At 36.4% G+C, this 24695-nt stretch overlaps 1 protein-coding gene across 7 annotated transcripts in view; it reads right to left on the bottom strand.

Moving 5' to 3' along the window:
* Positions 1-24695, bottom strand: part of LOC134285314 (glutathione hydrolase 1 proenzyme-like) — a 768131-nt gene that overhangs the window by 158909 nt on the left and 584527 nt on the right. For all 7 annotated transcript variants that reach the window (XM_062845885.1, XM_062845879.1, XM_062845881.1 and 4 more), the window contains one exon: positions 1103-1272. In XM_062845885.1, coding sequence (XP_062701869.1) covers positions 1103-1272 — 170 coding nt within the window. The remainder of the gene's footprint in view (positions 1-1102; positions 1273-24695) is intronic.

Raw genomic sequence — 24695 nt, 5'->3', positions numbered from 1 at the left:
TAATACCCAATTTCGTGATCATAATCATTTTGCACCTGAAAAGATGATTTTAGAAGTTTGGTGTCTATGAAGAATTTGTTTCGTATATTTGAGCCCTTCTTTAAAAAGTATCACTCATGTGATTAATCCACCTAAAATTCAAACACGGGTCATACTTTTAGTCAACAAACTATTACTAGATCATTGCATACTTTTAGGCGTTTACCGATTTCTGTCCCAATTTACAAAATTGATTCCAATTTGTAAAAGCACGCTTCGCTAAGAAATTTAAGGCCTGATTTAGATTCCACCTTTATTGATCTACCGAGAATTAAAAGCGAATTATTGAAAAAGTAGCCTGAAGGTCGTCAAACATAGCACCAGGGAACACTTATTTCCGGTGCAAAATCAGGTTCAAGCATGGACTTCCGGTTTGACAACTACCCTTGCATGAAGTACAACTCTTCCCATCGATCATAGTGAAAATCGCTTATTTTTATATTTTACAAATCCTGAGTATCAGCTGATTAAAAATAAAAAGTTTGTCCTGGGGCTCTGAGGGTTAAAAGCGTGGTCGATGGAAATTTCGCAAGTGTTACGTCTGTTTGTCTGTGAATGTGCTGTAGTGAATTTTGACGGCATCATCGTCAGGATGTGAGACTTATCATATGCAGCAACAATAATCATAGGGTAATTTTCCAATTGTTGCACGGCTAAAAACTCGCCTATTGTTGCACACTCCATGTTATTCTTATGAGGTGTGCAGCAATTGGCGAATTTTTAGCTGTGCTACAATTGGAAAATTACCCTTATTCGTATATTTGCTACTGCATCCAAACAGGCGTAACACATGAAACAATTTTCGTGAAAATCCATCGTCCAGTTCACACTGCCATCACCTGATGGACACTGGACATGTTGCACGACATACTGCAACAGAAGGCGCTAGTTTGAAACGCCAAACACGAAAAACGTCGCGTGCGCCTCTGGTTGGGAAAGCCACAACTATGAAGATTAAAAATGATCGTTAAATGAGTGGTCGATGGAATTTTTGCCAGTGTAATGTATGTTCATCTGTGACTTATTCTAATAAAAATAGCACTTTTGCGAAAGGTATACTCACCGACCACAATAGTGGGAGACATTGACGAAAGAGCACGTTTTTGCGGCTGTATATAATTTCGCTTAGAACCAGGAAGCCCGAAATAATTTTGTAAGCCGGGTGACGAAAAGTCATCCATTCCACTGTTTACAATAATGCCTGTCCTCTTGCCGGAAAGAGCTGCACCAAAACTAAAAAGGAAAAAAAAAAACAAAAATCAGTGAACCGAAACTTATTACAATTGAACGCCGTCCATAAACTGCGTAGATCTGTTTTTCGTCATCTCGGACCACTACCGATTGTATAACATTTCGCCGAAAACCATTTCGCGGAATTCCTTTTCGCGGTGTAACATTCTGCAGAATGAAAATTTGGCGGAATGTACTATTTCGCGGAATTCACCGTTTCGCCAAAAACCATTTGGCACGGTACATTCCGCGGAAAACGTTAATGAGAGAGAAAAATGTAATTGTCCGAGAAACAACATCATGATAAGATTCAAAATTAATCACCAAGTGAAAATGAAATGGTTCATATCAATATTTCAATTTTTGTAATAGTAACCATTGAAAGAACAGCCTATTTATGAAGGCAGGGAAATTCACTAATAATATAAATTTGGCAGTTTTTATACAAAAAAAAACATAACATTTATGAAAGAGCAGCCTTTTATCAAAAGAAGGAAAAGTTTCCTATTAAAAATAACAGCATATGTTTGAAAGATGGAAAAACCTGAGAACCATTCTTATATCTTGTTATACAAGTATAAGCTAGCTAGATATATCAAAACATAGTTGGTTGGTAAAGTTATCACTAAGGAGTGTTACTTGGCTTGAGGGTTACATTGTCAGCCGGTATACAAATAGCAACATTTTGATATATAATGTTTTCAATCAATAAGGGTGAAAGTGTGGGGGCTAAGAAGCAGGTTCAGATACAGAACTTTGATGCTGGGTCATTAGGACGAAGGATATTAGGCTGAATGAACATTAGGCCGAATAATCGTTGGGCTGAATAGATGTAATTGGATAATAGGCCTTGAAAGATCTGTCTATTATTAGACGCAGGAAATATCTTCGAGGAATTAGTTAGTTGCTGGGTCACCAAACAACACTGTAGCACTGCAACTTTCAAAATAGGCAACCTTTTCTTAAAATAAGGAAAAAAATGATGTTGATATCAGTTTGTTCACCAGCAAGTGTTATTTGATAGAACAGCCTATTTAAAGAAGAAGAACCAAATCACCTACGAAGTGAGCAGTGAGACCGCCAATAAATAACATATGTAACAGTGCAACTCGAAAGAACAGCTCTTGATTTGAAGAAGGATAAAAAAAGTAGGGTTCTTTCAAGTTACACTGTTGAAAATTTTGGCTGACGTTCAAACTGGTAACTTCATCTGAGTGAGTTTTTTTTTTTGGTAGGTAGCTAGGCTACTGGCCCTAATGTGTTTATCCTTCTTCAAATCAAGAGCTGTTCTTTCGAGTTGCACAGTTACATATGTTATTCATTGGCGGTCTCACTGTTCACTCCGTAGGAGATTTGTTCTTCTTCTTTAAATAGGCTGTTCTTGCAAATAATACTTGCTGGTGAACAAACTGATATCTACATGTAAGATTGTTCCTTCTTTTAAGAAAAGGTTGTTACTTTATAAGTTGCAGTGCTAAGTGTTTTTTGGTGACCCAGAAACTAACTAATTCCTCTAAGATATTTCCTGCGTCTATTAATAGACAGATCTTTCAAGGCCTATTATCCAATTGCTGTAACATCTATCCAGCCCAACGATTATTTGACCTAATGTTCATTCAGCCTGATATCCTTCAGCCTAATCACCCAGCATCATAATTCTGTATCTGAACCTGCTTCATAGCCTCCACACTTTCACCCTTATTGATTAAAAGCATTATATATCAAATGCTATTTGTAAACCGGGTGACAATGTAATCCTCAAGCCAAGCAACACGCCTTAGTGATAACTTTACCAGCCTATCTATGTGTTGATATATCTAGCTAGCTTATACTTGTATAATTAGATGTAAGAATGGTTCTCAGGTTTTTGCATCTTTCAAACATTTGCTGTTGTTTTTAATAGGAATCTTTTCCTTCTTTTGATAAAAGCCTGCTCTTTCATAAATGTTATGTATTTTTTTTGTATCTGCTGCGATTTTTTTTATCTGTAATAACGAGATTTTTAGCCCTAGGCTAGTTCATCTCGGGACCCACGCCTTACTTCCCTTCCGAAGGAAGAACTCACATTTTGCGAGTTTGTCGGAAGTGGGATTCGATCCCAGGTCCTCGGAGTGATAGTCTAGTGTTCTAACTATCACACCAGGTCCGCTGCACAACTGACAAATTTATATTATTAGTGAATTTCCCTTCCTTCATAAATAGGCTGTCCTTTCAATGTTTACTATTACAAAAATTGAAATATTGATATGTAACATTTCAATTTTCACTTGGTGATTAATTTTGAATCGAATCATGTTGTTTCTCGGTCAATTAAATGTTTCTCTCTCATTAACGTTTTTCCGCGAAACGGTACATTCCGCCAAATGGTTTTCGGAGAAACGGTACATTCCGCCAAATGGTTTTCGGCGAAACGGTGCTTCCGCAAAATGGTACATTCCGCCAAATGTCATTCCGCGAAAAGTTACACCGCGAAAAGGAATTCCGCGAAATGGTTTTCGGCGAATTGTTATACAATCCCGCGAAATGTTACAATGCCAAAAGGAAGCGTTGTAAATTTCGCGGAATGGCATTTGGCGGAATGAATAATTTCGCGGAATGCACCGTTTCGCCGAAAATCATTTGGCGGAATGTACCGTTTCGCGGAAAATCGTTCATAAAAGGGAAAACAATAATTTGATCAAGAGATAACATCATGATAAGATTAAAAATTCAAACCAGCACCGATAAAAAATTCAAATGAAATGGTTTATATCAACTTTTCTTTTTATTTTGTTACAGTAATCTTTGAAAGAACAGCCTATTCATGAAAGAAGGGAAATTCTCTTATTATATTTATAATGCAGTTGTTATACAACAAAAGTTTTTTTCGAGCCTTTTGCGGTGGTTGCGTCCATTATCATATATATAAAATCCCAGCGTTGTCTGTCTGTCTGTCCGTAACGCTTTGAAATGTTTCGTTGAAATGTTTCACCATAGTTGTATCAAATTTCTAAAAGGTACGAGAACATTCTGGATGTTTTTTGACTTTCCAGAAATAATAAGAAGAACCTTCTGGAATGTTCTGGAACATCAATATTCTAAAAATTCTAAGAACTTTCTGGAAGTTCCAGAAAATAAATAACGTTCTGGAATGCTCTAAAACATGGAACTTCTGAGAATCCCCTTGAAGTTTCTGGACGCTTCAGAAAGAAGAAGAAGAAGAACCTTCTGCATCATTATGGAACATCTTTTTTTTTGGCGTAACGTCCCAACTGGGACAAACCCTGCTTCTCAGCTTAGTGTCTATGAGCTCAGTTATTAACTGAGAACTTCGGCTTCTAATAAGCACTTCTAAGTTGTTAAACGTTTTAGAAAAGAACCTTCTAGAATGTTCTAGAGAGCATGAAACTTTATTATATTGGGAAAAGGTTATGGACGTTAGGGAACGAGCAAGGAACCAAAAAAGAATCTTCTAGAATGTTCTGAAACATAAAAATCCATAAAATTTCCAGAAACCTCCTGAAAGATACTGAACGTTACAAAAATAAAACAATTATCTGAGATATTCTGGATATCACACTTCCTCAAATATCGAAAACTTTCAGTGCGTTACTGAACGTTTCAATCAAAGAAAGGAGAAGAACCTTCTGGAATGTTCTGTACACTTTTCATTCTTAATTTCAAGAACTTTCTGGAAGTTAATGAAAGTTCAAGAAAGAAGTAAAGGACCTTCTAAAATGTTCTGGAACACCGATATTCATTAAATTTCGAGACCTTTCTAGAGATTACTGTATGTTTCAGAAAGAAGAATAATAATCTACGAAAATGTTCTAGATAATCAAAATTCTGAGAACTTTCGAGAAGTTACTAGGCAAAAACAAGACAAAGACCTTCTGCAAACTTTTTTAAATTTACGAAAAGAGTCTGAGAGTTTGTGAACGTTCCAGAAAGAATTAAAAATAACCTTTAAGAAGGTTCTGGAACAACCAAATTCATAAAATGTTTGAGAAATTTCTGGAAGCTACTGAACATTCTAAATGAAAACAGAAAAAATCTCTAGAATATTGTGGAACATTAAACTTCCCAGGTTCTTTCCAGAAGTTACTGAATGTTTTAGAAAGAACAAGAAAACTAACCTTCTGGAATTTTCTGGAACAAATTATTTAATGCTGATTATGTTCGGGGAGTTTGTCAACGTTCAAGAAAAAAAAATGTCAAATGGACCTTCTGAAAAGTTCTGGAAAATCAGAATTCATTAAATTTTGAGAACTTTCTGGAGATAACTAAACGTTCAAGAGAGAAGCATTCTGGAGAGAGATTTCTAGCTAACGTGGCTAGCCACGTCGGGTCAGCTAGTCATATATATAAAAGCCCAGTGTTGTCTGTCCTTCCGTCACGCTTTGAAGTGTTTCATTGAAATGTTTCACCATAGTTGTATCACTTCAGAAATAATAAGAAGAACTTTTTGGAATGATCTGGAACATCAATATTCTGAAAATTCCATGGACTTTCTGGGAGTTACTGAAAGCTCCAGAAAAAAAGAAAAAGAAGGTTCTGGAATTTTCCGGAGTATTGAATTTCTAAAATATTCGAGACCTTCTAGAAGTTTCTGGACGCTCCAAAAAGAAGATGCAATATTATGAAACATTTTCTTCTTCTTTTTGGCATAACGTCCCAATTGGAACAAAGCATGCTTCTCAGCTTTCTAATTTTGTGGAAATTACTGAATGTTTCAGAAAAAAAAGTAGAACGTTCTGGAATGTTCTGAATTATTAAACTTCTTTAATTTTCGAGAATTTTCCGGAAGTCTCTGGAAGTTCTCTTACCCTTAGCATAGTTTTGCTAGGTACCCGCGAGTTTACTGCTCGGCTGTATGCGCTCCGAACATTAATTCACGGTGACTGAAATGAAATGAAATATTCGCAGTTTACTGAATGAAATGTTTCGCATATTTACAATGGATTCTGAGGAATCTTCTGGAAATTGTTATTCCAGAATGCTCAAGAATCTCCTTGAGGGATGAACATTTTCTAAATCTAAATAAGGGAGATCAAAAACGGCATATGAAATGAATCCAGGTGTTGTCTATCTGTCCTCCCATCACTCTTAGCAATATTTGACTGAAATATTTCACGTATATTTCGGTGAGGCCTGCATGATATGATCTGAGTGTTCGAGATTGAAGTCGAATCGAAGTCGAAGAATTGAATTCGAAGAAACTCATTTTCTACCAGAACGTCAATTCGAGAGGTTTCTGTTCCAAATATGAAGACATTTTTTACTTTCCTGGGCAAAAAGGAATAAGCAAAAGAATAACTGTATTCTAGAACTTTAATTGGATGAGAGTTCGACTGTACTATTATAGCTGTTTTGATTATCGGCAACGCAGTCTTTTTAATTTGTAAAACGAGTTTTATTATTTAACCCGACGTTTCGGCGCAGGTATGGCGCCTTCTTCAGGGGAAACTGTAATTATTATTGGTTTCATTACAATATTTTAAATATACTACACATTTTTAACTTACAATAAAGTATTCGTTTTTGGTTTGGGGTTATGGCAAACTGTAACTGTCGGGGTTTTATAATGTTGGTACATGCTGTAATTTATAAATCTTTAGTGTTTCCGTTATGGATTTTTGTTCGAAATTATTTTAAACTTACACTAACTGCGGTGAAAACTAAAATTTAAAATTGGTTTCTACACTATTTTTGCGCGCTTTAAGTCTTCTTTTGGTTGGACCTCACTGTTGTTAGTTGCAGCGGTTTTGAAATCTTTCTCTTGGTTGAAAAGTTTCATCATTCTGGTCTAATTCGGTCATGCTTGTTGTGTTCGTAATGGTTCTTAATACTGTGCAAGAGAGCAGCATATGTAGTGTTAAGTCCCTCTACATCTGTACGTTTGTTTACTGTGTGGTTAGTATTTGTGATGTGGCACATTTCTAGGAAGGGGAGTGTGGTAGTTTTATTGCTGTGATCTATGATTTCTGTTCGATCTAAGTCGAATTTGTGTTGGCTCTGTATACAATGCTTGATCAACGCTGTTGTTGTTTCTGCTAGGGCTGTTAAGGCTGTGTTAGTGTGGTTTTCGTTTAGCATCTTCTCTACCCCGTCTACCGCCACCAGCACCACCACCCACCGCTACATCATCCGCCGCCCCACCGCCTCCAACCATACCCAGTTGCCAACCATCGTGTCAGCTTCCCATGACCCCCCAGGACAACACTTCAAGCCGACCATTCTGCCAGCAAACCAGCCCACCTCCCACAAACGATTATCAATCATCACACAACACTCAGCAGGAAGCCATAGAACACGGAGAAAGATCAATGAACCAGCAAATCAACATCACAAATCAACAATCCAGGTATGTCCAGTCCAGTATCTCCACGACTCAATCCGGGTCTGCCAATCCAAGCACTATCAACGTCCAGCCAACAGCTCCTCCAGATCAAAAAATGTACCGCTCTATCCCATACATTCCGTCATTATCAGAACGAATCTCCAAAATTCTCAAAAAAGACTACCCTAACGTAGTGATAGCCACCAGACAGATCCGCACCATCAAAACAATCCACACCAAAGTTAAGTTTCCTACAAGTAAAGAAGATAAAAGTAATATAATTTATAAAATTCCGTGTAACAACTGCGAAAGTTGTTACATAGGAATGACCAAAAACAGCCTACGAAAACGACTAGCAGGGCACAAATCAAACATAAACAAATTAGAGAAGATGCTAAACGAAAACCACACTAACACAGCCTTAACAGCCCTAGCAGAAACAACAACAGCGTTGATCAAGCATTGTATACAGAGCCAACACAAATTCGACTTAGATCGAACAGAAATCATAGATCACAGCAATAAAACTACCACACTCCCCTTCCTAGAAATGTGCCACATCACAAATACTAACCACACAGTAAACAAACGTACAGATGTAGAGGGACTTAACACTACATATGCTGCTCTCTTGCACAGTATTAAGAACCATTACGAACACAACAAGCATGACCGAATTAGACCAGAATGATGAAACTTTTCAACCAAGAGAAAGATTTCAAAACCGCTGCAACTAACAACAGTGAGGTCCAACCAAAAGAAGACTTAAAGCGCGCAAAAATAGTGTAGAAATCAATTTTAAATTTTAGTTTTCACCGCAGTTAGTGTAAGTTTAAAATAATTTCGAACAAAAATCCATAACGGAAACACTAAAGATTTATAAATTACAGCATGTACCAACATTATAAAACCCCGACAGTTACAGTTTGCCATAACCCCAAACCAAAAACGAATACTTTATTGTAAGTTAAAAATGTGTAGTATATTTAAAATATTGTAATGAAACCAATAATAATTACAGTTTCCCCTGAAGAAGGCGCCATACCTGCGCCGAAACGTCGGGTTAAATAATAAAACTCGTTTTACAAATTAAAAAGACTGCGTTGCCGATAATCAAAACAGGTATTCTAGAACATTGCGTATGACCCGGAGGGATGAAAATACTATTTATACAAATGTTCCAAACATAATGAAAATTTTCGGTTTGGAATACAAAAAAAAAACTTCTCCAAGAAGAAAAATAAGTTTCTGGAACATCATATATATAAAATCCCAGAGTTGTCTGTCTGTCCTTCCGTCACATTTTGAAATGTTTCACCATAGCTAAAATGAATTTCTAAAAAATTCGAGAACTTTCTGGATTGGAATTTCAAAAGAATAATATTCTGGAACGATCTATTTCATTGAAATGTTTCAACATAGCTATTTCAAACTTTTGAAAAATTTGAGAACTTTCTTGAAGTTATTGAACTCTTCAGATATAATAATAAGAAGATCATTCTGGAATGTGCTGGAGCACTAAAATGCTTAGAACTTCCGCGAACTATCTGGAAGGTACTGAAAGTTTTTGCAAAAATATCCGTTCTAGAGTATTAAACTTCTTAAATTTTCGAGGTGTGTACATGGAAGTATACTTTCAGGCGTTTTCATTTCTAGAACATTCTCCCATTCGATGGACAATAGTCGTCTACGGTCAAAAAGTAGATACATAATAGAATAAATTCTGGCGCTTCTGGTAAGTCCAATGCTAAGTGAAATGTTTCACATATTTATTGATATACTGGTTTAAAAAATCTCCTTGATGGATAAAAATTCTTAGGTTAGAAGATCAAAAACAAGTGCACCAAAATAGGGCTGCATGAAATAAAACCCGAAGTTGTCTATCTGTCCTCCCGTGACGTTTAGCAAAGTTTTACTGAAATATTTCATGTATAGTGGAATGGTAAGATTAGCATTGTATGAACTAGAACAAAAGAATAAGGAGAAGAAAAAGCAAAAAAAATAGAAAGGAAATTGAGGTTTTAAAAACTGTTCCAGAACTTTCCACGAGTGCTCATTTTTTTTCTTATTTTTACAAATGTTCGAGAGGTTTCCGAGCATAATGGATAACATATGAGCATATTCAAAAGTTCTCAGATTGGATAACAAAAAACTTCTGGAGCTTACCAGGAAGAAGAAAAACAAGTATCTAGACAATTCTAGAACACTCATCGGAGGAATGAATTGAATATGCTTTCCTTTCATAATTGGAAGAAATTTCCAAAAACATGGAAAAGAAGATATTCTAGGATATATTTCGAAGGAATGAAGAGACATGTCTCGGAATTGTGAAAACGTGGCTAGCCACGTAGGGTCAGCTAGTAACATATAATAAAATAGGATTCCACAAATGTTCAAACAAAGAGGACAACACGACAGGCTAAAAGTTTTAGGACAAGAGCGAACAATTCTTTGTAGGTAAATGTTAATTTTATCCATCAATGTTTATGTAAAATTGTTTTGTAAAACGTTATTTGACAATTGTAAAACTGTTAATTGTCCATATTACTAATAAAACTATAGATCCCTGAAGAAGGTCTTAAACCAGGACCGAAACGTCGGAGCGAGGAAATTGTAGTTCACTTGATGCTTAAATAAGACTGCCGAGCCAATACAAAAACTGCCCCTAAAAAGTAATTTTCTTTATCCAATGAAGAAAATCCCAGATTCTCCTGGAAAGAAAATTTCTAGAAGCTTCCACATAAGCCTTCAATGTGTATCAATGCATATGTGAAATATTTCACTCAACATGGTGCATTTCTTTGGAAATCTATATATATACTAGCTGACCCGACGTGGCTAGCCACGTTTTCACAAACCCGAGAATTATGACGATGGCTTAAAAATGTTGATATGTATTTTTCGCTTATCTACAACTTTATTCAGAAACCATATTTATTCCTCTTAAGTGTTCTAGAATTTCCTTCTTCTTAATCTCTTTGCAATGTAACGCTCCAAAAACTTCTCCGAATTCTAAACAGAAAGTTTTTAAATATGCTATTATTTGTGAAAAATACTCGAACATGTATGTTATTGGTTTGATTTCTACGAAGAATGTTCGAGAATGTTCATGAATCTTCGATTTCATCTCCTGATTCTCACAGGAATGTTCCTATTTTTTTAAATCAGAAACACAAAGCTTCTAAATACCTATTCCATTATTTATCGAAAATTCACGAACATTTTTAGTATTTCCTGCATCAGAGAATGTTCTAGAATATTCCAAAAACATGCGTATCTTTATCTTCTTCTCGTTCCTCTTCTCCAACTTCTTCGCCCACGAAAGTTTCAGAAATTTCCTTTAATACGAAACAAAAAGTTTACGAATATTTAATTCATTATGGAAAGTTTTGAAATACGCCTGTCATTCCTTCGAAATATGACCTAGAATATAGAGTGTAGAATTGGCATTTAAGTTAAAATACACATAAATAAAAACTAAAAAAAAATCCTAGAATATATTCTTTTTCTTGTTTTAGTTCCGGAAAATTTCTTACAATAATGAAAAAAAGCATATTGATTCCTTCAAATAATATTCTAGGATGTTTCAGAAACTTATTTTTCTTCTTGGTGTAGTTTTTTTTTGTATTCCAAGCCGAGAATTTTTCATTATGTTTGGAACATTTGTATAAATAGTATTTTCATGCCTCCGGGTCATACGCAATGTTCTAGAATATTGTTCTTCTCTTCCCCTTTGCCCAGGAAGGTTAGAAAAATGTCTTCATATTTTAAACAGAAACCTCTCGAATTACATTGACGTTCTGGTTTGCTAAGCGTGACGGGAAGACAGATAGACAACACCTTGCCGTTTTTGATCTCCTTAATTTAGATTTAGAAAATGTTCATCCCTCAAAAAAAATTTTTGAGCATTCTGAAATAACAATTTCCAGAAGTTTCCTCAGAAGCCATTGTAAATATGCGAAACATTATGATGACTGTTGTAGGGTTCTAGCTCATGTAATAATGGAACTTTTAGATCTTTCTACTGGATTGATGCAGCAATGCAAAAATGCAGCGATGCATCAATGAAACGATACAACAATATAGCGATACCACAGACAAACAGACGTAACATTTGCGAAATTTCCATCGACCACACTTTTAACGATCATTTTAAATTTTCATAGTTGTGGCTTTCACAACCAGAGGCGGGCGCATCGTTTTTCTATGCGTTTGACGTTTCACACTAGCGCCTTCTGTTGACGATGTGGCACAACACAGTGATTCGTGCAACTTTTCCACCAGGTGATGGTAGTGTGAGCTGGGCGATGGATTTCCAAGAAAATCGTTCAAGGTGTTACGTCTGTTTGTCTGTGGCGATACTACAATGCATCGATGCAACAATACAATACACCAATGCAAGAATGCAGCGATGCACCTATGCATCGATGGACGAATTTAGCGAAGCACCAATGCAATGATGCACTGACGCAACGACGCACCAATTCAACAATGCACAAATGCAACGATGTACCACTGCAACTATGCGTCTATGCAACGTGCACCAATGCAATGATGCACCAATCCAATGATGCACTAATGCAACGATACACCAATGCAGCGATGCACTAAAACAACGATGCACTTATGTAACGATGTACCAATGCAACTATGCACCTATGTAACGTGCACCAATGCAATGATGCGCCAACGCAACGACGCACAAATTCAACAACGCACTAATGCAACGATGGACCAATTAAGCGATGCACCAATGCAACGATGCAACAATGCAACGATGCACCTATGCAATGATGCACCAATGCAACGATGCACCAAACCAATGATGCACTAATGCAACGATACACCAAATCAGCGATGCAGCAATGCAACAATGCAATGACGCAAAAATGCAACGATGCATCAAATCAATGATGCACCATTTCAACACAGGTACAATGCTACAGTGCAATGGTTATTGAAGCTTTTATTCTGTGAAACATTTCAATGAAACATTTCAGAGCGTGACGGAAGGACAGACAACTCTGGGCTTTTATATATATGACTAGCTGACCCTACGTGGCTAGCCACGTTTTCACAATTCCGAGACATGTCTCTTCATTCCTTCGAAATATATCCTAGAATATCTTCTTTTCCATGTTTTTGGAAATTTCTTCCAATTATGAAAGGAAAGCATATTCAATTCATTCCTCCGATGAGTGTTCTAGAATTGTCTAGATACTTGTTTTTCTTCTTCCTGGTAAGCTCCAGAAGTTTTTTGTTATCCAATCTGAGAACTTTTGAATATGCTCATATGTTATCCATTATGCTCGGAAACCTCTCGAACATTTGTAAAAATAAGAAAAAAAATGAGCACTCGTGGAAAGTTCTGGAACAGTTTTTAAAACCTCAATTTCCTTTCTATTTTTTTTGCTTTTTCTTCTCCTTATTCTTTTGTTCTAGTTCATACAATGCTAATCTTACCATTCCACTATACATGAAATATTTCAGTAAAACTTTGCTAAACGTCACGGGAGGACAGATAGACAACTTCGGGTTTTATTTCATGCAGCCCTATTTTGGTGCACTTGTTTTTGATCTTCTAACCTAAGAATTTTTATCCATCAAGGAGATTTTTTAAACCAGTATATCAATAAATATGTGAAACATTTCACTTAGCATTGGACTTACCAGAAGCGCCAGAATTTATTCTATTATGTATCTACTTTTTGACCGTAGACGACTATTGTCCATCGAATGGGAGAATGTTCTAGAAATGAAAACGCCTGAAAGTATACTTCCATGTACACACCTCGAAAATTTAAGAAGTTTAATACTCTAGAACGGATATTTTTTTCAAAAACTTTCAGTACCTTCCAGATAGTTCGCGGAAGTTCTAAGCATTTTAGTGCTCCAGCACATTCCAGAATGATCTTCTTATTATTATATCTGAAGAGTTCAATAACTTCAAGAAAGTTCTCAAATTTTTCAAAAGTTTGAAATAGCTATGGTGAAACATTTCAATGAAATAGATCGTTCCAGAATATTATTCTTTTGAAATTCCAATCCAGAAAGTTCTCGAATTTTTTAGAAATTCATTTTAGCTATGGTGAAACATTTCAAAATGTGACGGAAGGAAAGACAGACAACTCTGGGATTTTATATATATGATGTTCCAGAAACTTATTTTTCTTCTTGGAGAAGTTTTTTTTTTGTATTCCAAACCGAAAATTTTCATTATGTTTGGAACATTTGTATAAATAGTATTTTCATCCCTCCGGGTCATACGCAATGTTCTAGAATACAGTTATTCTTTTGCTTATTCCTTTTTGCCCAGGAAAGTAGAAAAATGTCTTCATATTTGGAACAGAAACCTCTCGAATTGACGTTCTGGTAGAAAATGAGTTTCTTCGAATTCAATTCTTCGACTTCGATTCGACTTCAATCTCGAACACTCAGATCATATCATGCAGGCCTCACCGAAATATACGTGAAATATTTCAGTCAAATATTGCTAAGAGTGATGGGAGGACAGATAGACAACACCTGGATTCATTTCATATGCCGTTTTTGATCTCCCTTATTTAGATTTAGAAAATGTTCATCCCTCAAGGAGATTCTTGAGCATTCTGGAATAACAATTTCCAGAAGTTTCCTCAGAATCCATTGTAAATATGCGAAACATTTCATTCAGTAAACTGCGAATATTTCATTTCATTTCAGTCACCGTGAATTAATGTTCGGAGCGCATACAGCCGAGCAGTAAACTCGCGGGTACCTAGCAAAACTATGCTAAGGGTAAGAGAACTTCCAGAGACTTCCGGAAAATTCTCGAAAATTAAAGAAGTTTAATAATTCAGAACATTCCAGAACGTTCTACTTTTTTTTTCTGAAACATTCAGTAATTTCCACAAAATTAGAAAGCTGAGAAGCATGCTTTGTTCCAATTGGGACGTTATGCCAAAAAGAAGAAGAAAATGTTTCATAATATTGCATCTTCTTTTTGGAGCGTCCAGAAACTTCTAGAAGGTCTCGAATATTTTAGAAATTCAATACTCCGGAAAATTCCAGAACCTTCTTTTTCTTTTTTTCTGGAGCTTTCAGTAACTCCCAGAAAGTCCATGGAATTTTCAGAATATTGATGTGCCAGATCATTCCAAAAAGTTCTTCTTATTATTTCTGAAGTGATACAACTATGGTGAAACATTTCAATGAAACACTTCAAAGCGTGACGGAAGGACAGACAACACTGGGCTTTTATATATATGACTAGCTGACCCGACGTGGCTAGCCACGTTAGCTAGAAATCTCTCTCCAGAATGCTTCTCTCTTGAACGTTTAGTTATCTCCAGAAAGTTCTCAAAATTTAATGAATTCTGATTTTCCAGAACTTTTCAGAAGATCCATTTGACATTTTTTTTTTCTTGAACGTTGACAAACTCCCCGAACATAATCAGCATTAAATAATTTGTTCCAGAAAATTCCAGAAGGTTAGTTTTCTTGTTCTTTCTAAAACATTCAGTAACTTCTGGAAAGAACCTGGGAAGTTTAATGTTCCACAATATTCTAGAGATTTTTTCTGTTTTCATTTAGAATGTTCAGTAGCTTCCAGAAATTTCTCAAACATTTTATGAATTTGGTTGTTCCAGAACCTTCTTAAAGGTTATTTTTAATTCTTTCTGGAACGTTCACAAACTCTCAGACTCTTTTCGTAAATTTAAAAAAGTTTGCAGAAGGTCTTTGTCTTGTTTTTGCCTAGTAACTTCTCGAAAGTTCTCAGAATTTTGATTATCTAGAACATTTTCGTAGATTATTATTCTTCTTTCTGAAACATACAGTAATCTCTAGAAAGGTCTCGAAATTTAATGAATATCGGTGTTCCAGAACATTTTAGAAGGTCCTTTACTTCTTTCTTGAACTTTCATTAACTTCCAGAAAGTTCTTGAAATTAAGAATGAAAAGTGTACAGAACATTCCAGAAGGTTCTTCTCCTTTCTTTGATTGAAACGTTCAGTAACGCACTGAAAGTTTTCGATATTTGAGGAAGTGTGATATCCAGAATATCTCAGATAATTGTTTTATTTTTGTAACGTTCAGTATCTTTCAGGAGGTTTCTGGAAATTTTATGGATTTTTATGTTTCAGAACATTCTAGAAGATTCTTTTTTGGTTCCTTGCTCGTTCCCTAACGTCCATAACCTTTTCCCAATATAATAAAGTTTCATGCTCTCTAGAACATTCTAGAAGGTTCTTTTCTAAAACGTTTAACAACTTAGAAGTGCTTATTAGAAGCCGAAGTTCTCAGTTAATAACTGAGCTCATAGACACTAAGCTGAGAAGCAGGGTTTGTCCCAGTTGGGACGTTACGCCAAAAAAAAAAGATGTTCCATAATGCTGCAGAAGGTTCTTCTTCTTCTTCTTCTTTCTGAAGCGTCCAGAAACTTCAAGGGGATTCTCAGAAATTCCATGTTTTAGAGCATTCCAGAACGTTATTTATTTTCTGGAACTTCCAGAAAGTTTAGAATATTGATGTTCCAGAACATTCCAGAAGGTTCTTCTTATTATTTCTGGAAAGTCAAAAAACATCCAGAATGTTCTCATACCTTTTAGAAATTTGATACAACTATGGTGAAACATTTCAACGAAACATTTCAAAGCGTTACGGACAGACAGACAGACAACGCTGGAGTTTTATATATATGATTATATTGCAAATTGTCGGTGTCGTAAAATCGCCTACTTACTGTTGTAGGTGGTACTGAACGATGAACGGTATCGTGTCCAAGTAGCGGGAGTATTTAGCAAAATCAGCCGGCTCACATCCCAACAGTCCGACCTCAAGCAACAAATTACAAGTAGAACTCCAGGAGGCATCCACGCACAGTTTCTTTTCCTACAAGAAATTGCGTATCACTCCACTCTTAACAACAGTAGATGACGAACGAATAAGACATACAAGATGTTGCTTGACCGCATAACCAGCACACACGCGGGTCCGACGTTGAACCAAAAAGCGATCCTGAATGCCACGGATCTCAGCCTTCCCAAGGACATGGAAGTTCTGGTAAGCTTGGGTCCAAAATTTGCGATCGAACCATACAGAACACCGAAATCGCAATACTTCCATCTCATAGCGGACGTGGAAAATGTCATCAGCAGTAATCCACCTGGACCGATCCGTCCAGGAGAACACCAAAATCACATTAACCGTTCACGACCAGGCAACACGATGTCAGCAACGCGGAAATTCTGCATTAAAGCGATGAAAACTGCAGAAGTGTTCCTCAAACAACACCAAGAGGTTTGCATCTTGCAGTCAAACAAAGGCAACAGAACAGTCGTCATGAAATGTGAGGACTATGTCACCAAAATGAATCACCTACTAGCAGACTCCTCGACCTATGCAGTGATGACATCGGACCTCACAAGCAGGCTGCAAAAACAAAACAACAACTTTGTCACCCGGCTGGTAGATTTGAACCTAATCACACAGTACACAGTAGCCGTTGTACAGGTCGGACGTGTTTCATATTTGCTCCGCTTTGAATAAATCGCGCGCGTTCGTAAACATTCTTTTTTTTTTTTGTCATTCGTAACTGCTGCGTAAGTGAACGATGCCGTGCGCGAGTAACATTTGTACCGTCAGTGACGATAGGCATGTGTGGTATTGCCATGGATCGTGCGGAAAAAAATTCCATGCAGCATGCGTCGGTGCTCAGAGAAATCATGAGCAAAGCATTCTTGAATATATGCTACCGATTTGTAACGATTGCCAAAAGCGTTTCTTGCTTGAGGTGAACTTCGAAAAATTCTTCGACCAACAGCAGGAAAGCATCAGACTCAACAAGTTGATGATAGAGTCCAACCACAAAATTGCCGCCAATCTCAATAAATTCAATATAAATGAAGGCTTTGAAGGTATGGAAACACTTTTAAACGACCTAAAAAGCGATCTCGAAGCTACGACAGCAAAAATAAGCAACGCCGCTGTCGAAATTGCCAATAACTCTGCTAAGGTAAACGAACTGACTGCACGGATCCAAAACGGAAAACATGACGACGTTGCAATAAAAAATCATTTAACGTCGTTGTTCGACATATCGATGCAGGCAACCAAAAACAACATAATGGATTATGTTGATGCGCTAACTTCCGATCTGACAAGAGAGCTAAAACATATATGCTCTGAATTCGAGAAAGTCAGCGGCCTTATTATGGCAGGCCATTGTACCGAGCATAATAACAGCCAAGCAAATTTGATCTCAGTCGATATTATTGATGAATTGAAGCAACTTTCCTGCGCGGTTAATTCGCTCGAAATTAGAGCCACATCGTCACCATCAACAGCAGCACCATCAAATCTAGGAGCCGAAATGTCCGCCAAAGCAGCAAATGAATCAGACTCTAGCGGCTGGAGAATGCTTGGTGCGCGAAATGTATGGAAGGCCAGTTGGGCAGAATACGATGCACGCCAACTTCATCGCGTGGAACAGCAGAAGCAAGCCGACAAAGCTAAGAAACGACGCAAACGAAATGCAATGCAGAAAAATAAAAATAATATAAATAAAATTAATCATCGATGGAATGATAGCAGCAATCCAAATATTCGCAACCAAAATAATTGTAACAACTACCGTCCTGCTGTTTTCAACAACAATAATAATAACCGTCATCAAAAAGTTGGAAAAATGCTCCCTCCGGATAAGGATCTTCTGGCAGCAGCTAAGGTAACCTTCTCCAACCCTCCAGTGGGAAATCTGCGTGGGATCCAATTTCGAAGAGGTGAAGTGCTAAACCCATACCCGGTGGGCAACGAAATCCCACAAACGAGCTACACATCTACGTCTAATTGGTCATGCGGTCCCGCCTTTTCCCAGCATTGTTCATCATGTTCATGTGAGCGACCGTGTTTTCGCTCAGCCTGACGCGTTCACCAGAACCAGACGAGGACGAACCGGATGGTAATATAAGCATAATCCCAAATCATGACTCTACTTTTAAATTAACAAATTTTGTAACAGACGAAGAAGAGGTACAGAGCTTAAATAACTCCAGTACTATTACTGAAACTTCTATACATTATCCACACTTGAAATCAGAAATTTTGGTGTACTGTCAAAATTTTAACCGTATGAAGAGTGCGTCTAAGATGCACGAAATCCATAATAAAGTTTTATCTTGTCCTTATCCAATTATTCTAGGAACAGAGACTAGTTGGGATAAGACTGTTAAAAGTGAAGAAGTTTTCGGAAATAATTACAACGTTTTCAGAGATGATCGCGATTGTCTAACGTCTGAGAAGAAGTCCGGGGGCGGAGTATTAGTTGCTGTTTCGACAAATTTAAACGCAGATATCATCAAAACGACTAAATTTAAAGAGTTCGAGCATGTATGGGTGAAAGTGCAAATAGCAGGTGAAACACATGTTTTTGTCTCTGTGTACTTTCCACCCGGTAATGCACGTAAAGTTATCTATGAAAAATTCTATCATAATGCTGAAAATATCATTAGCAATTTTCCCCCCGAAATAAAAGTGCATATTTATGGAGACTTCAATCAACGTGATATCGATTTCATCCCAGACGTTGACAATGAGAGCATCTTGCTGCCAATTTACGGAGAGAATGAAGCGGTGCAATTTATATGCGATAGTTCTGCAAGTCTTGGTCTCAACCATATTAATAATGTTAAAAATCAACAGAATCGCTATTTGGATCTTTTAATGACGAATATTGATGAAGATTTCTGTGTGGTAGAATCATTGCATCCCTTATGGAAAAATGAACTATTTCATACAGCAATTGAATTCTCTCTAATTGTGAATGTAAACAATAGACCTGAAGAATGTGTTTTTGAAGAAGTTCATGATTATCGTTCTGCAAATTATGATAATATACGACAACAAATTTCTCTGGTGAATTGGCAAAATGTGTTAAGAAATGAAGAAAATGTTGAAGATGCCGTTACAACATTTTACAGAATATTATACGATATAATTCACGACAATATACCTTTGAAGAAAAGAAGACGTCATCATACCTCAAGGTACCCCATTTGGTTCAATCGAGAAATTAAAAACCTGAAGAACAGAAAACAGAAAGCACATAAAGAATACAAAAAATACAGGAATGATCAAAGCTTATCCAATTATTTAAATATTTGTGAACAATTAAATCATGCCATTGATATTGCATCCGAGGAGTATAACGAGAAAACTGAGCGGGAAATAAAATCATGCCCGAAGAATTTTTTCAATTACGTTAAAACTAAATTAAAATCTGACAATTTTCCACCTGAAATGCACCTTGACGAAAAAGTTGGAGTTGACTCTGAAGCAAATTGCAATCTTTTTGCAACATTCTTTGAAGAAGTCTACACCACACATTCGGAGGAAAATCGGGATCGTGAATATTTTTCATTTCTTCCTGAGCTATCTAAAGACATCAACGTTCATCAAATCAAAGTACATGACATTACGGACGCATTAAAAAGTCTAGATGCCTCCAAAGGTGCTGGTCCGGATGGGATTCCACCAGTATTCTTGAAAAATGTATCAGTAGAACTTACATCCCCGTTATACTGGCTTTATAACATGTCACTGGAATCAGGTAGTTTCCCTGAAACGTGGAAAAGCTCTTTTTTAGTGCCAATTTTCAAAAGTGGCAAAAAATCCGACGTACGTAATTACCGTGGAATAGCTATAATCTCTTGCATTCCGAAGATCTTTGAGGCAATAATCAATAAAACTTTATTCGACATGGTCAAAAACAGAATAACTCACACGCAACACGGGTTTTTCAAAGGACGTTCAACATGTACAAACTTGCTCGAATTCATACATTATTCGTTGACGGCCATGGACAATGGCAATCATGTGGAAGTTCTCTATACAGACTTCAGTAAAGCTTTTGATCGAATTGACGTACCAATGTTGCTTTTTAAACTAGAAAAAATAGGATTTGGTCCAGGTCTTCTTAAATGGGTCGGGTCATACCTTTCCAATCGTCAACAAATAGTTAGATACAAGGGAGTAAAATCTAAACCTATTCAAGTTACATCTGGAGTTCCTCAAGGGTCTCATTTGGGCCCATTATTATTTATTCTGTACGTCAACGACATTTCCTTCATTCTTAAAAAAGTTAAAGCTCTCATATATGCCGATGACATGAAACTCTTCCTAGAAATAGTAAACGATGAAGACTTGCACACTTTTCAACAGGAAATCAATATGTTTTATGTGTGGTGTAAAAAAAGCCTTTTACAACTGAATGTGAAAAAATGTAATTCCATAGCCATAAGTAGGAAACGTAGTACACCAGATGTAACAATATTATTAGGTGATCAACAGGTAGAAAAATGCGTCAGAATCAGGGATTTGGGAGTGATTTTAGACTCCAAACTAACTTTTACTGATCATTATAATACAGTTATCAACAAAGCAAATAATATGTTAGGGTTCATAAAACGATTTAGTTATCATTTTCACGATCCATATACAGTAAAAACATTATATGTAGCCTATGTACGTTCAATTTTAGAATACTGTAGCATAGTTTGGTCACCATTTTCGGTTACACATGAAACTCGTATAGAATCAATTCAGAAACAATTTCTACTATTTGCGCTTCGTAAACTAGGTTGGACAAGGTTACCTCTTCCGTCTTATGAAGCACGATGTATGCTCATTAACATTCAAACACTAAAAGAACGACGCGAATTTGCAATGTTATCATTTGTAAACGATATCGTTTCGCAGCGTATTGATTCGATAGAGCTTCTTTCAAAATTAAACTTTTATGCTCCCTCTCGACAACTACGAAATCGTAGTAAATTTCTAAAAGGTACGAGAACATTCTGGATGTTTTTTGACTTTCCAGAAATAATAAGAAGAACCTTCTGGAATGTTCTGGAACATCAATATTCTAAAAATTCTAAGAACTTTCTGGAAGTTCCAGAAAATAAATAACGTTCTGGAATGCTCTAAAACATGGAACTTCTGAGAATCCCCTTGAAGTTTCTGGACGCTTCAGAAAGAAGAAGAAGAAGAACCTTCTGCATCATTATGGAACATCTTTTTTTTTGGCGTAACGTCCCAACTGGGACAAACCCTGCTTCTCAGCTTAGTGTCTATGAGCTCAGTTATTAACTGAGAACTTCGGCTTCTAATAAGCACTTCTAAGTTGTTAAACGTTTTAGAAAAGAACCTTCTAGAATGTTCTAGAGAGCATGAAACTTTATTATATTGGGAAAAGGTTATGGACGTTAGGGAACGATCAAGGAACCATAAAAGAATCTTCTAGAATGTTCTGAAACATAAAAATCCATAAAATTTCCAGAAACCTCCTGAAAGATACTAAACGTTACAAAAATAAAACAATTATCTGAGATATTCTGGATATCACACTTCCTCAAATATCGAAAACTTTCAGTGCGTTACTGAACGTTTCAATCAAAGAGAGGAGAAGAACCTTCTGGAATGTTCTGTACACTTTTCATTCTTAATTTCAAGAACTTTCTGGAAGTTAATGAAAGTTCAAGAAAGAAGTAAAGGACCTTCTAAAATGTTCTGGAACACCGATATTCATTAAATTTCGAGACCTTTCTAGAGATTACTGTATGTTTCAGAAAGAAGAATAATAATCTACGAAAATGTTCTAGATAATCAAAATTCTGAGAACTTTCGAGAAGTTACTAGGCAAAAACAAGACAAAGACCTTCTGCAAACTTTTTTAAATTTACGAAAAGAGTCTGAGAGTTTGTGAACGTTCCAGAAAGAATTAAAAATAACCTTTAAGAAGGTTCTGGAACAACCAAATTCATAAAATGTTTGAGAAATTTCTGGAAGCTACTGAACATTCTAAATGAAAACAGAAAAAATCTCTAGAATATTGTGGAACATTAAACTTCCCAGGTTCTTTCCAGAAGTTACTGAATGTTTTAGAAAGAACAAGAAAACTAACCTTCTGGAATTTTCTGGAACAAATTATTTAATGCTGATTATGTTCGGGGAGTTTGTCAACGTTCAAGAAAAAAAAATGTCAAATGGACCTTCTGAAAAGTTCTGGAAAATCAGAATTCATTAAATTTTGAGAACTTTCTGGAGATAACTAAACGTTCAAGAGAGAAGCATTCTGGAGAGAGATTTCTAGCTAACGTGGCTAGCCACGTCGGGTCAGCTAGTCTATCATATTTACACGACCAACCACCTTCAGTATGTATTCGCGGAATCACCAAAACCAGTGCAGCTGTAATGCTAGCGGCCGAAGGCTTACCAGCGGACATTTTTCACCTGCGGGAGGTTTTCCTGAGCGTCCACGAAGAGCTCGGCATCCCACGGGACGACGCCATGGCAGACCTGCAGTCTCATCGAGCGTTCCTTTCTAGTGAACGCATTGAACGTCTTCAAAACGCAAGGGACGCGGCTCATAAATTTTCTCATCCAATAAATTTTCAACGCCGCTGACAGACTTCGATGAAGTAGCTGCAATTGACGACGAAAATATTTCTAAGCAGAATAGTACTGTAAGTATGACTAATCTTCCAAATACTTCTCCGTCTTCACAACAGAATGCGACTGAAATTCTGATCTATTGTCAAAATTTCAATCGTATGAAAAGCCCAGCCAAAATGAAGGAAATTTATAAAAACATTTTAAGCTCTACCTTTTCGGCTTTTCTAGCAACTGAAACTAGCTGGGATGAAAGCGTACGAAGTGAAGAAGTTTTTGGAAGTGCATTTAACGTTTTCAGAGAAGACAGAAATTTTCTGGAGTCCCAAAAGAAGTCTGGTGGAGGAGTATTAATTGCAATTTCGAATAATTTCAATTCAGAAATTATTTCAGCACCTAAATGCAAAGACTTTGAGCATGTTTGGGTGAAATCTTGCATTTCTAGCGAAACTCACGTGTTTGCCCCCAGATCACGCTCATAAAACTACTTACGATATTTTTTTTCAATCAGCTGAACAAATTTTATCGCAATTTCCTCCCGAGGTTAAAGTTCACATCTATGGTGACTTTAACCAACGCCAAGCAGACTTCATTCAGGACTCTGAAAATGAATGTATCTTACTCCCAGTCGTGGGAGACAATGAAACACTGCAGTTTATTTTTGACAAAACTGCTAATTTAGGCCTCAATCAAATAAATCATGTCAAAAACCAACAAAATTGTTATTTGGATTTCTTGTTCACTAATATTTACGAAGATTTTTGCGTGAGCGAATCATTGAATCCCTTGTGGAAAAATGAAGCTTTTCACACAGCAATCGAATTATCAATATTTATTCATGGACACCAAAATCCCAACGACTTTGAGTACAAAGAAGTCTTTGAATATCAAAAAGCTAACTATGTCAATATAAAGCGTAGACTAGACAATATAAACTGGCAATCAACACTACGGAATGAAGGAAATGTCGAAAATGCTGTAAATCTTTTTTACAACATTATTTTCAAAATTATTCATGACGAAGTCCCTAAAAAGAAAAAAAGACGTAATGTCAATTTTAAATATCCCGTCTGGTATAATAAACAAATAAAAAATTTGAAAAATCGCAAACAGAAAGCGCATAAAATTTACAAAAAAAAAAATTGCGATGAAAATTTGGAAAAATATTTAAACATTGCTAATCAACTAAATTTTGCCATTGACACCGCATTTGAAGAGTACAATGCCAAAACTGAAAATGAAATAAAGTCTTGCCCTAAGAATTTCTTCAATTACGTAAAAACTAATCTTAAATCTGACAATTTTCCAACTTCTATGAATCTTGATGAACACGTAGGCAACAATCCAGACGAAATATGCAACCTATTTGCATCATTTTTTCAAGAAATCTACACCACCTTTTCAGATCATGACCGTGACCGAGACTTTTTTGAATATATCCCTGAATTTCCTGTGGATATAACTCACATTGAAGTGACGGTACACGAAATCTTGAACGCACTTAAAAATTTAGATGCTTCCAAAGGTGCTGGACCCGACGGTCTTCCACCAGTATTTTTGAAGAATCTAGCTATGGAGCTCACCACGCCACTATTTTGGCTATTTAAAAAATCTCTCGAAACAGGTATCTTCCCCAAATAATGGAAAAGCTCTTTTTTGGTACCTATTTTCAAATCTGGCA

The sequence above is a fragment of the Aedes albopictus genome, chromosome 1 (genome assembly GCF_035046485.1).
Source record: "Aedes albopictus strain Foshan chromosome 1, AalbF5, whole genome shotgun sequence".
NCBI classification, from domain to species: Eukaryota; Metazoa; Arthropoda; class Insecta; order Diptera; family Culicidae; genus Aedes; species Aedes albopictus.
This window is presented reverse-complemented; position numbering and strand designations above follow the sequence as displayed.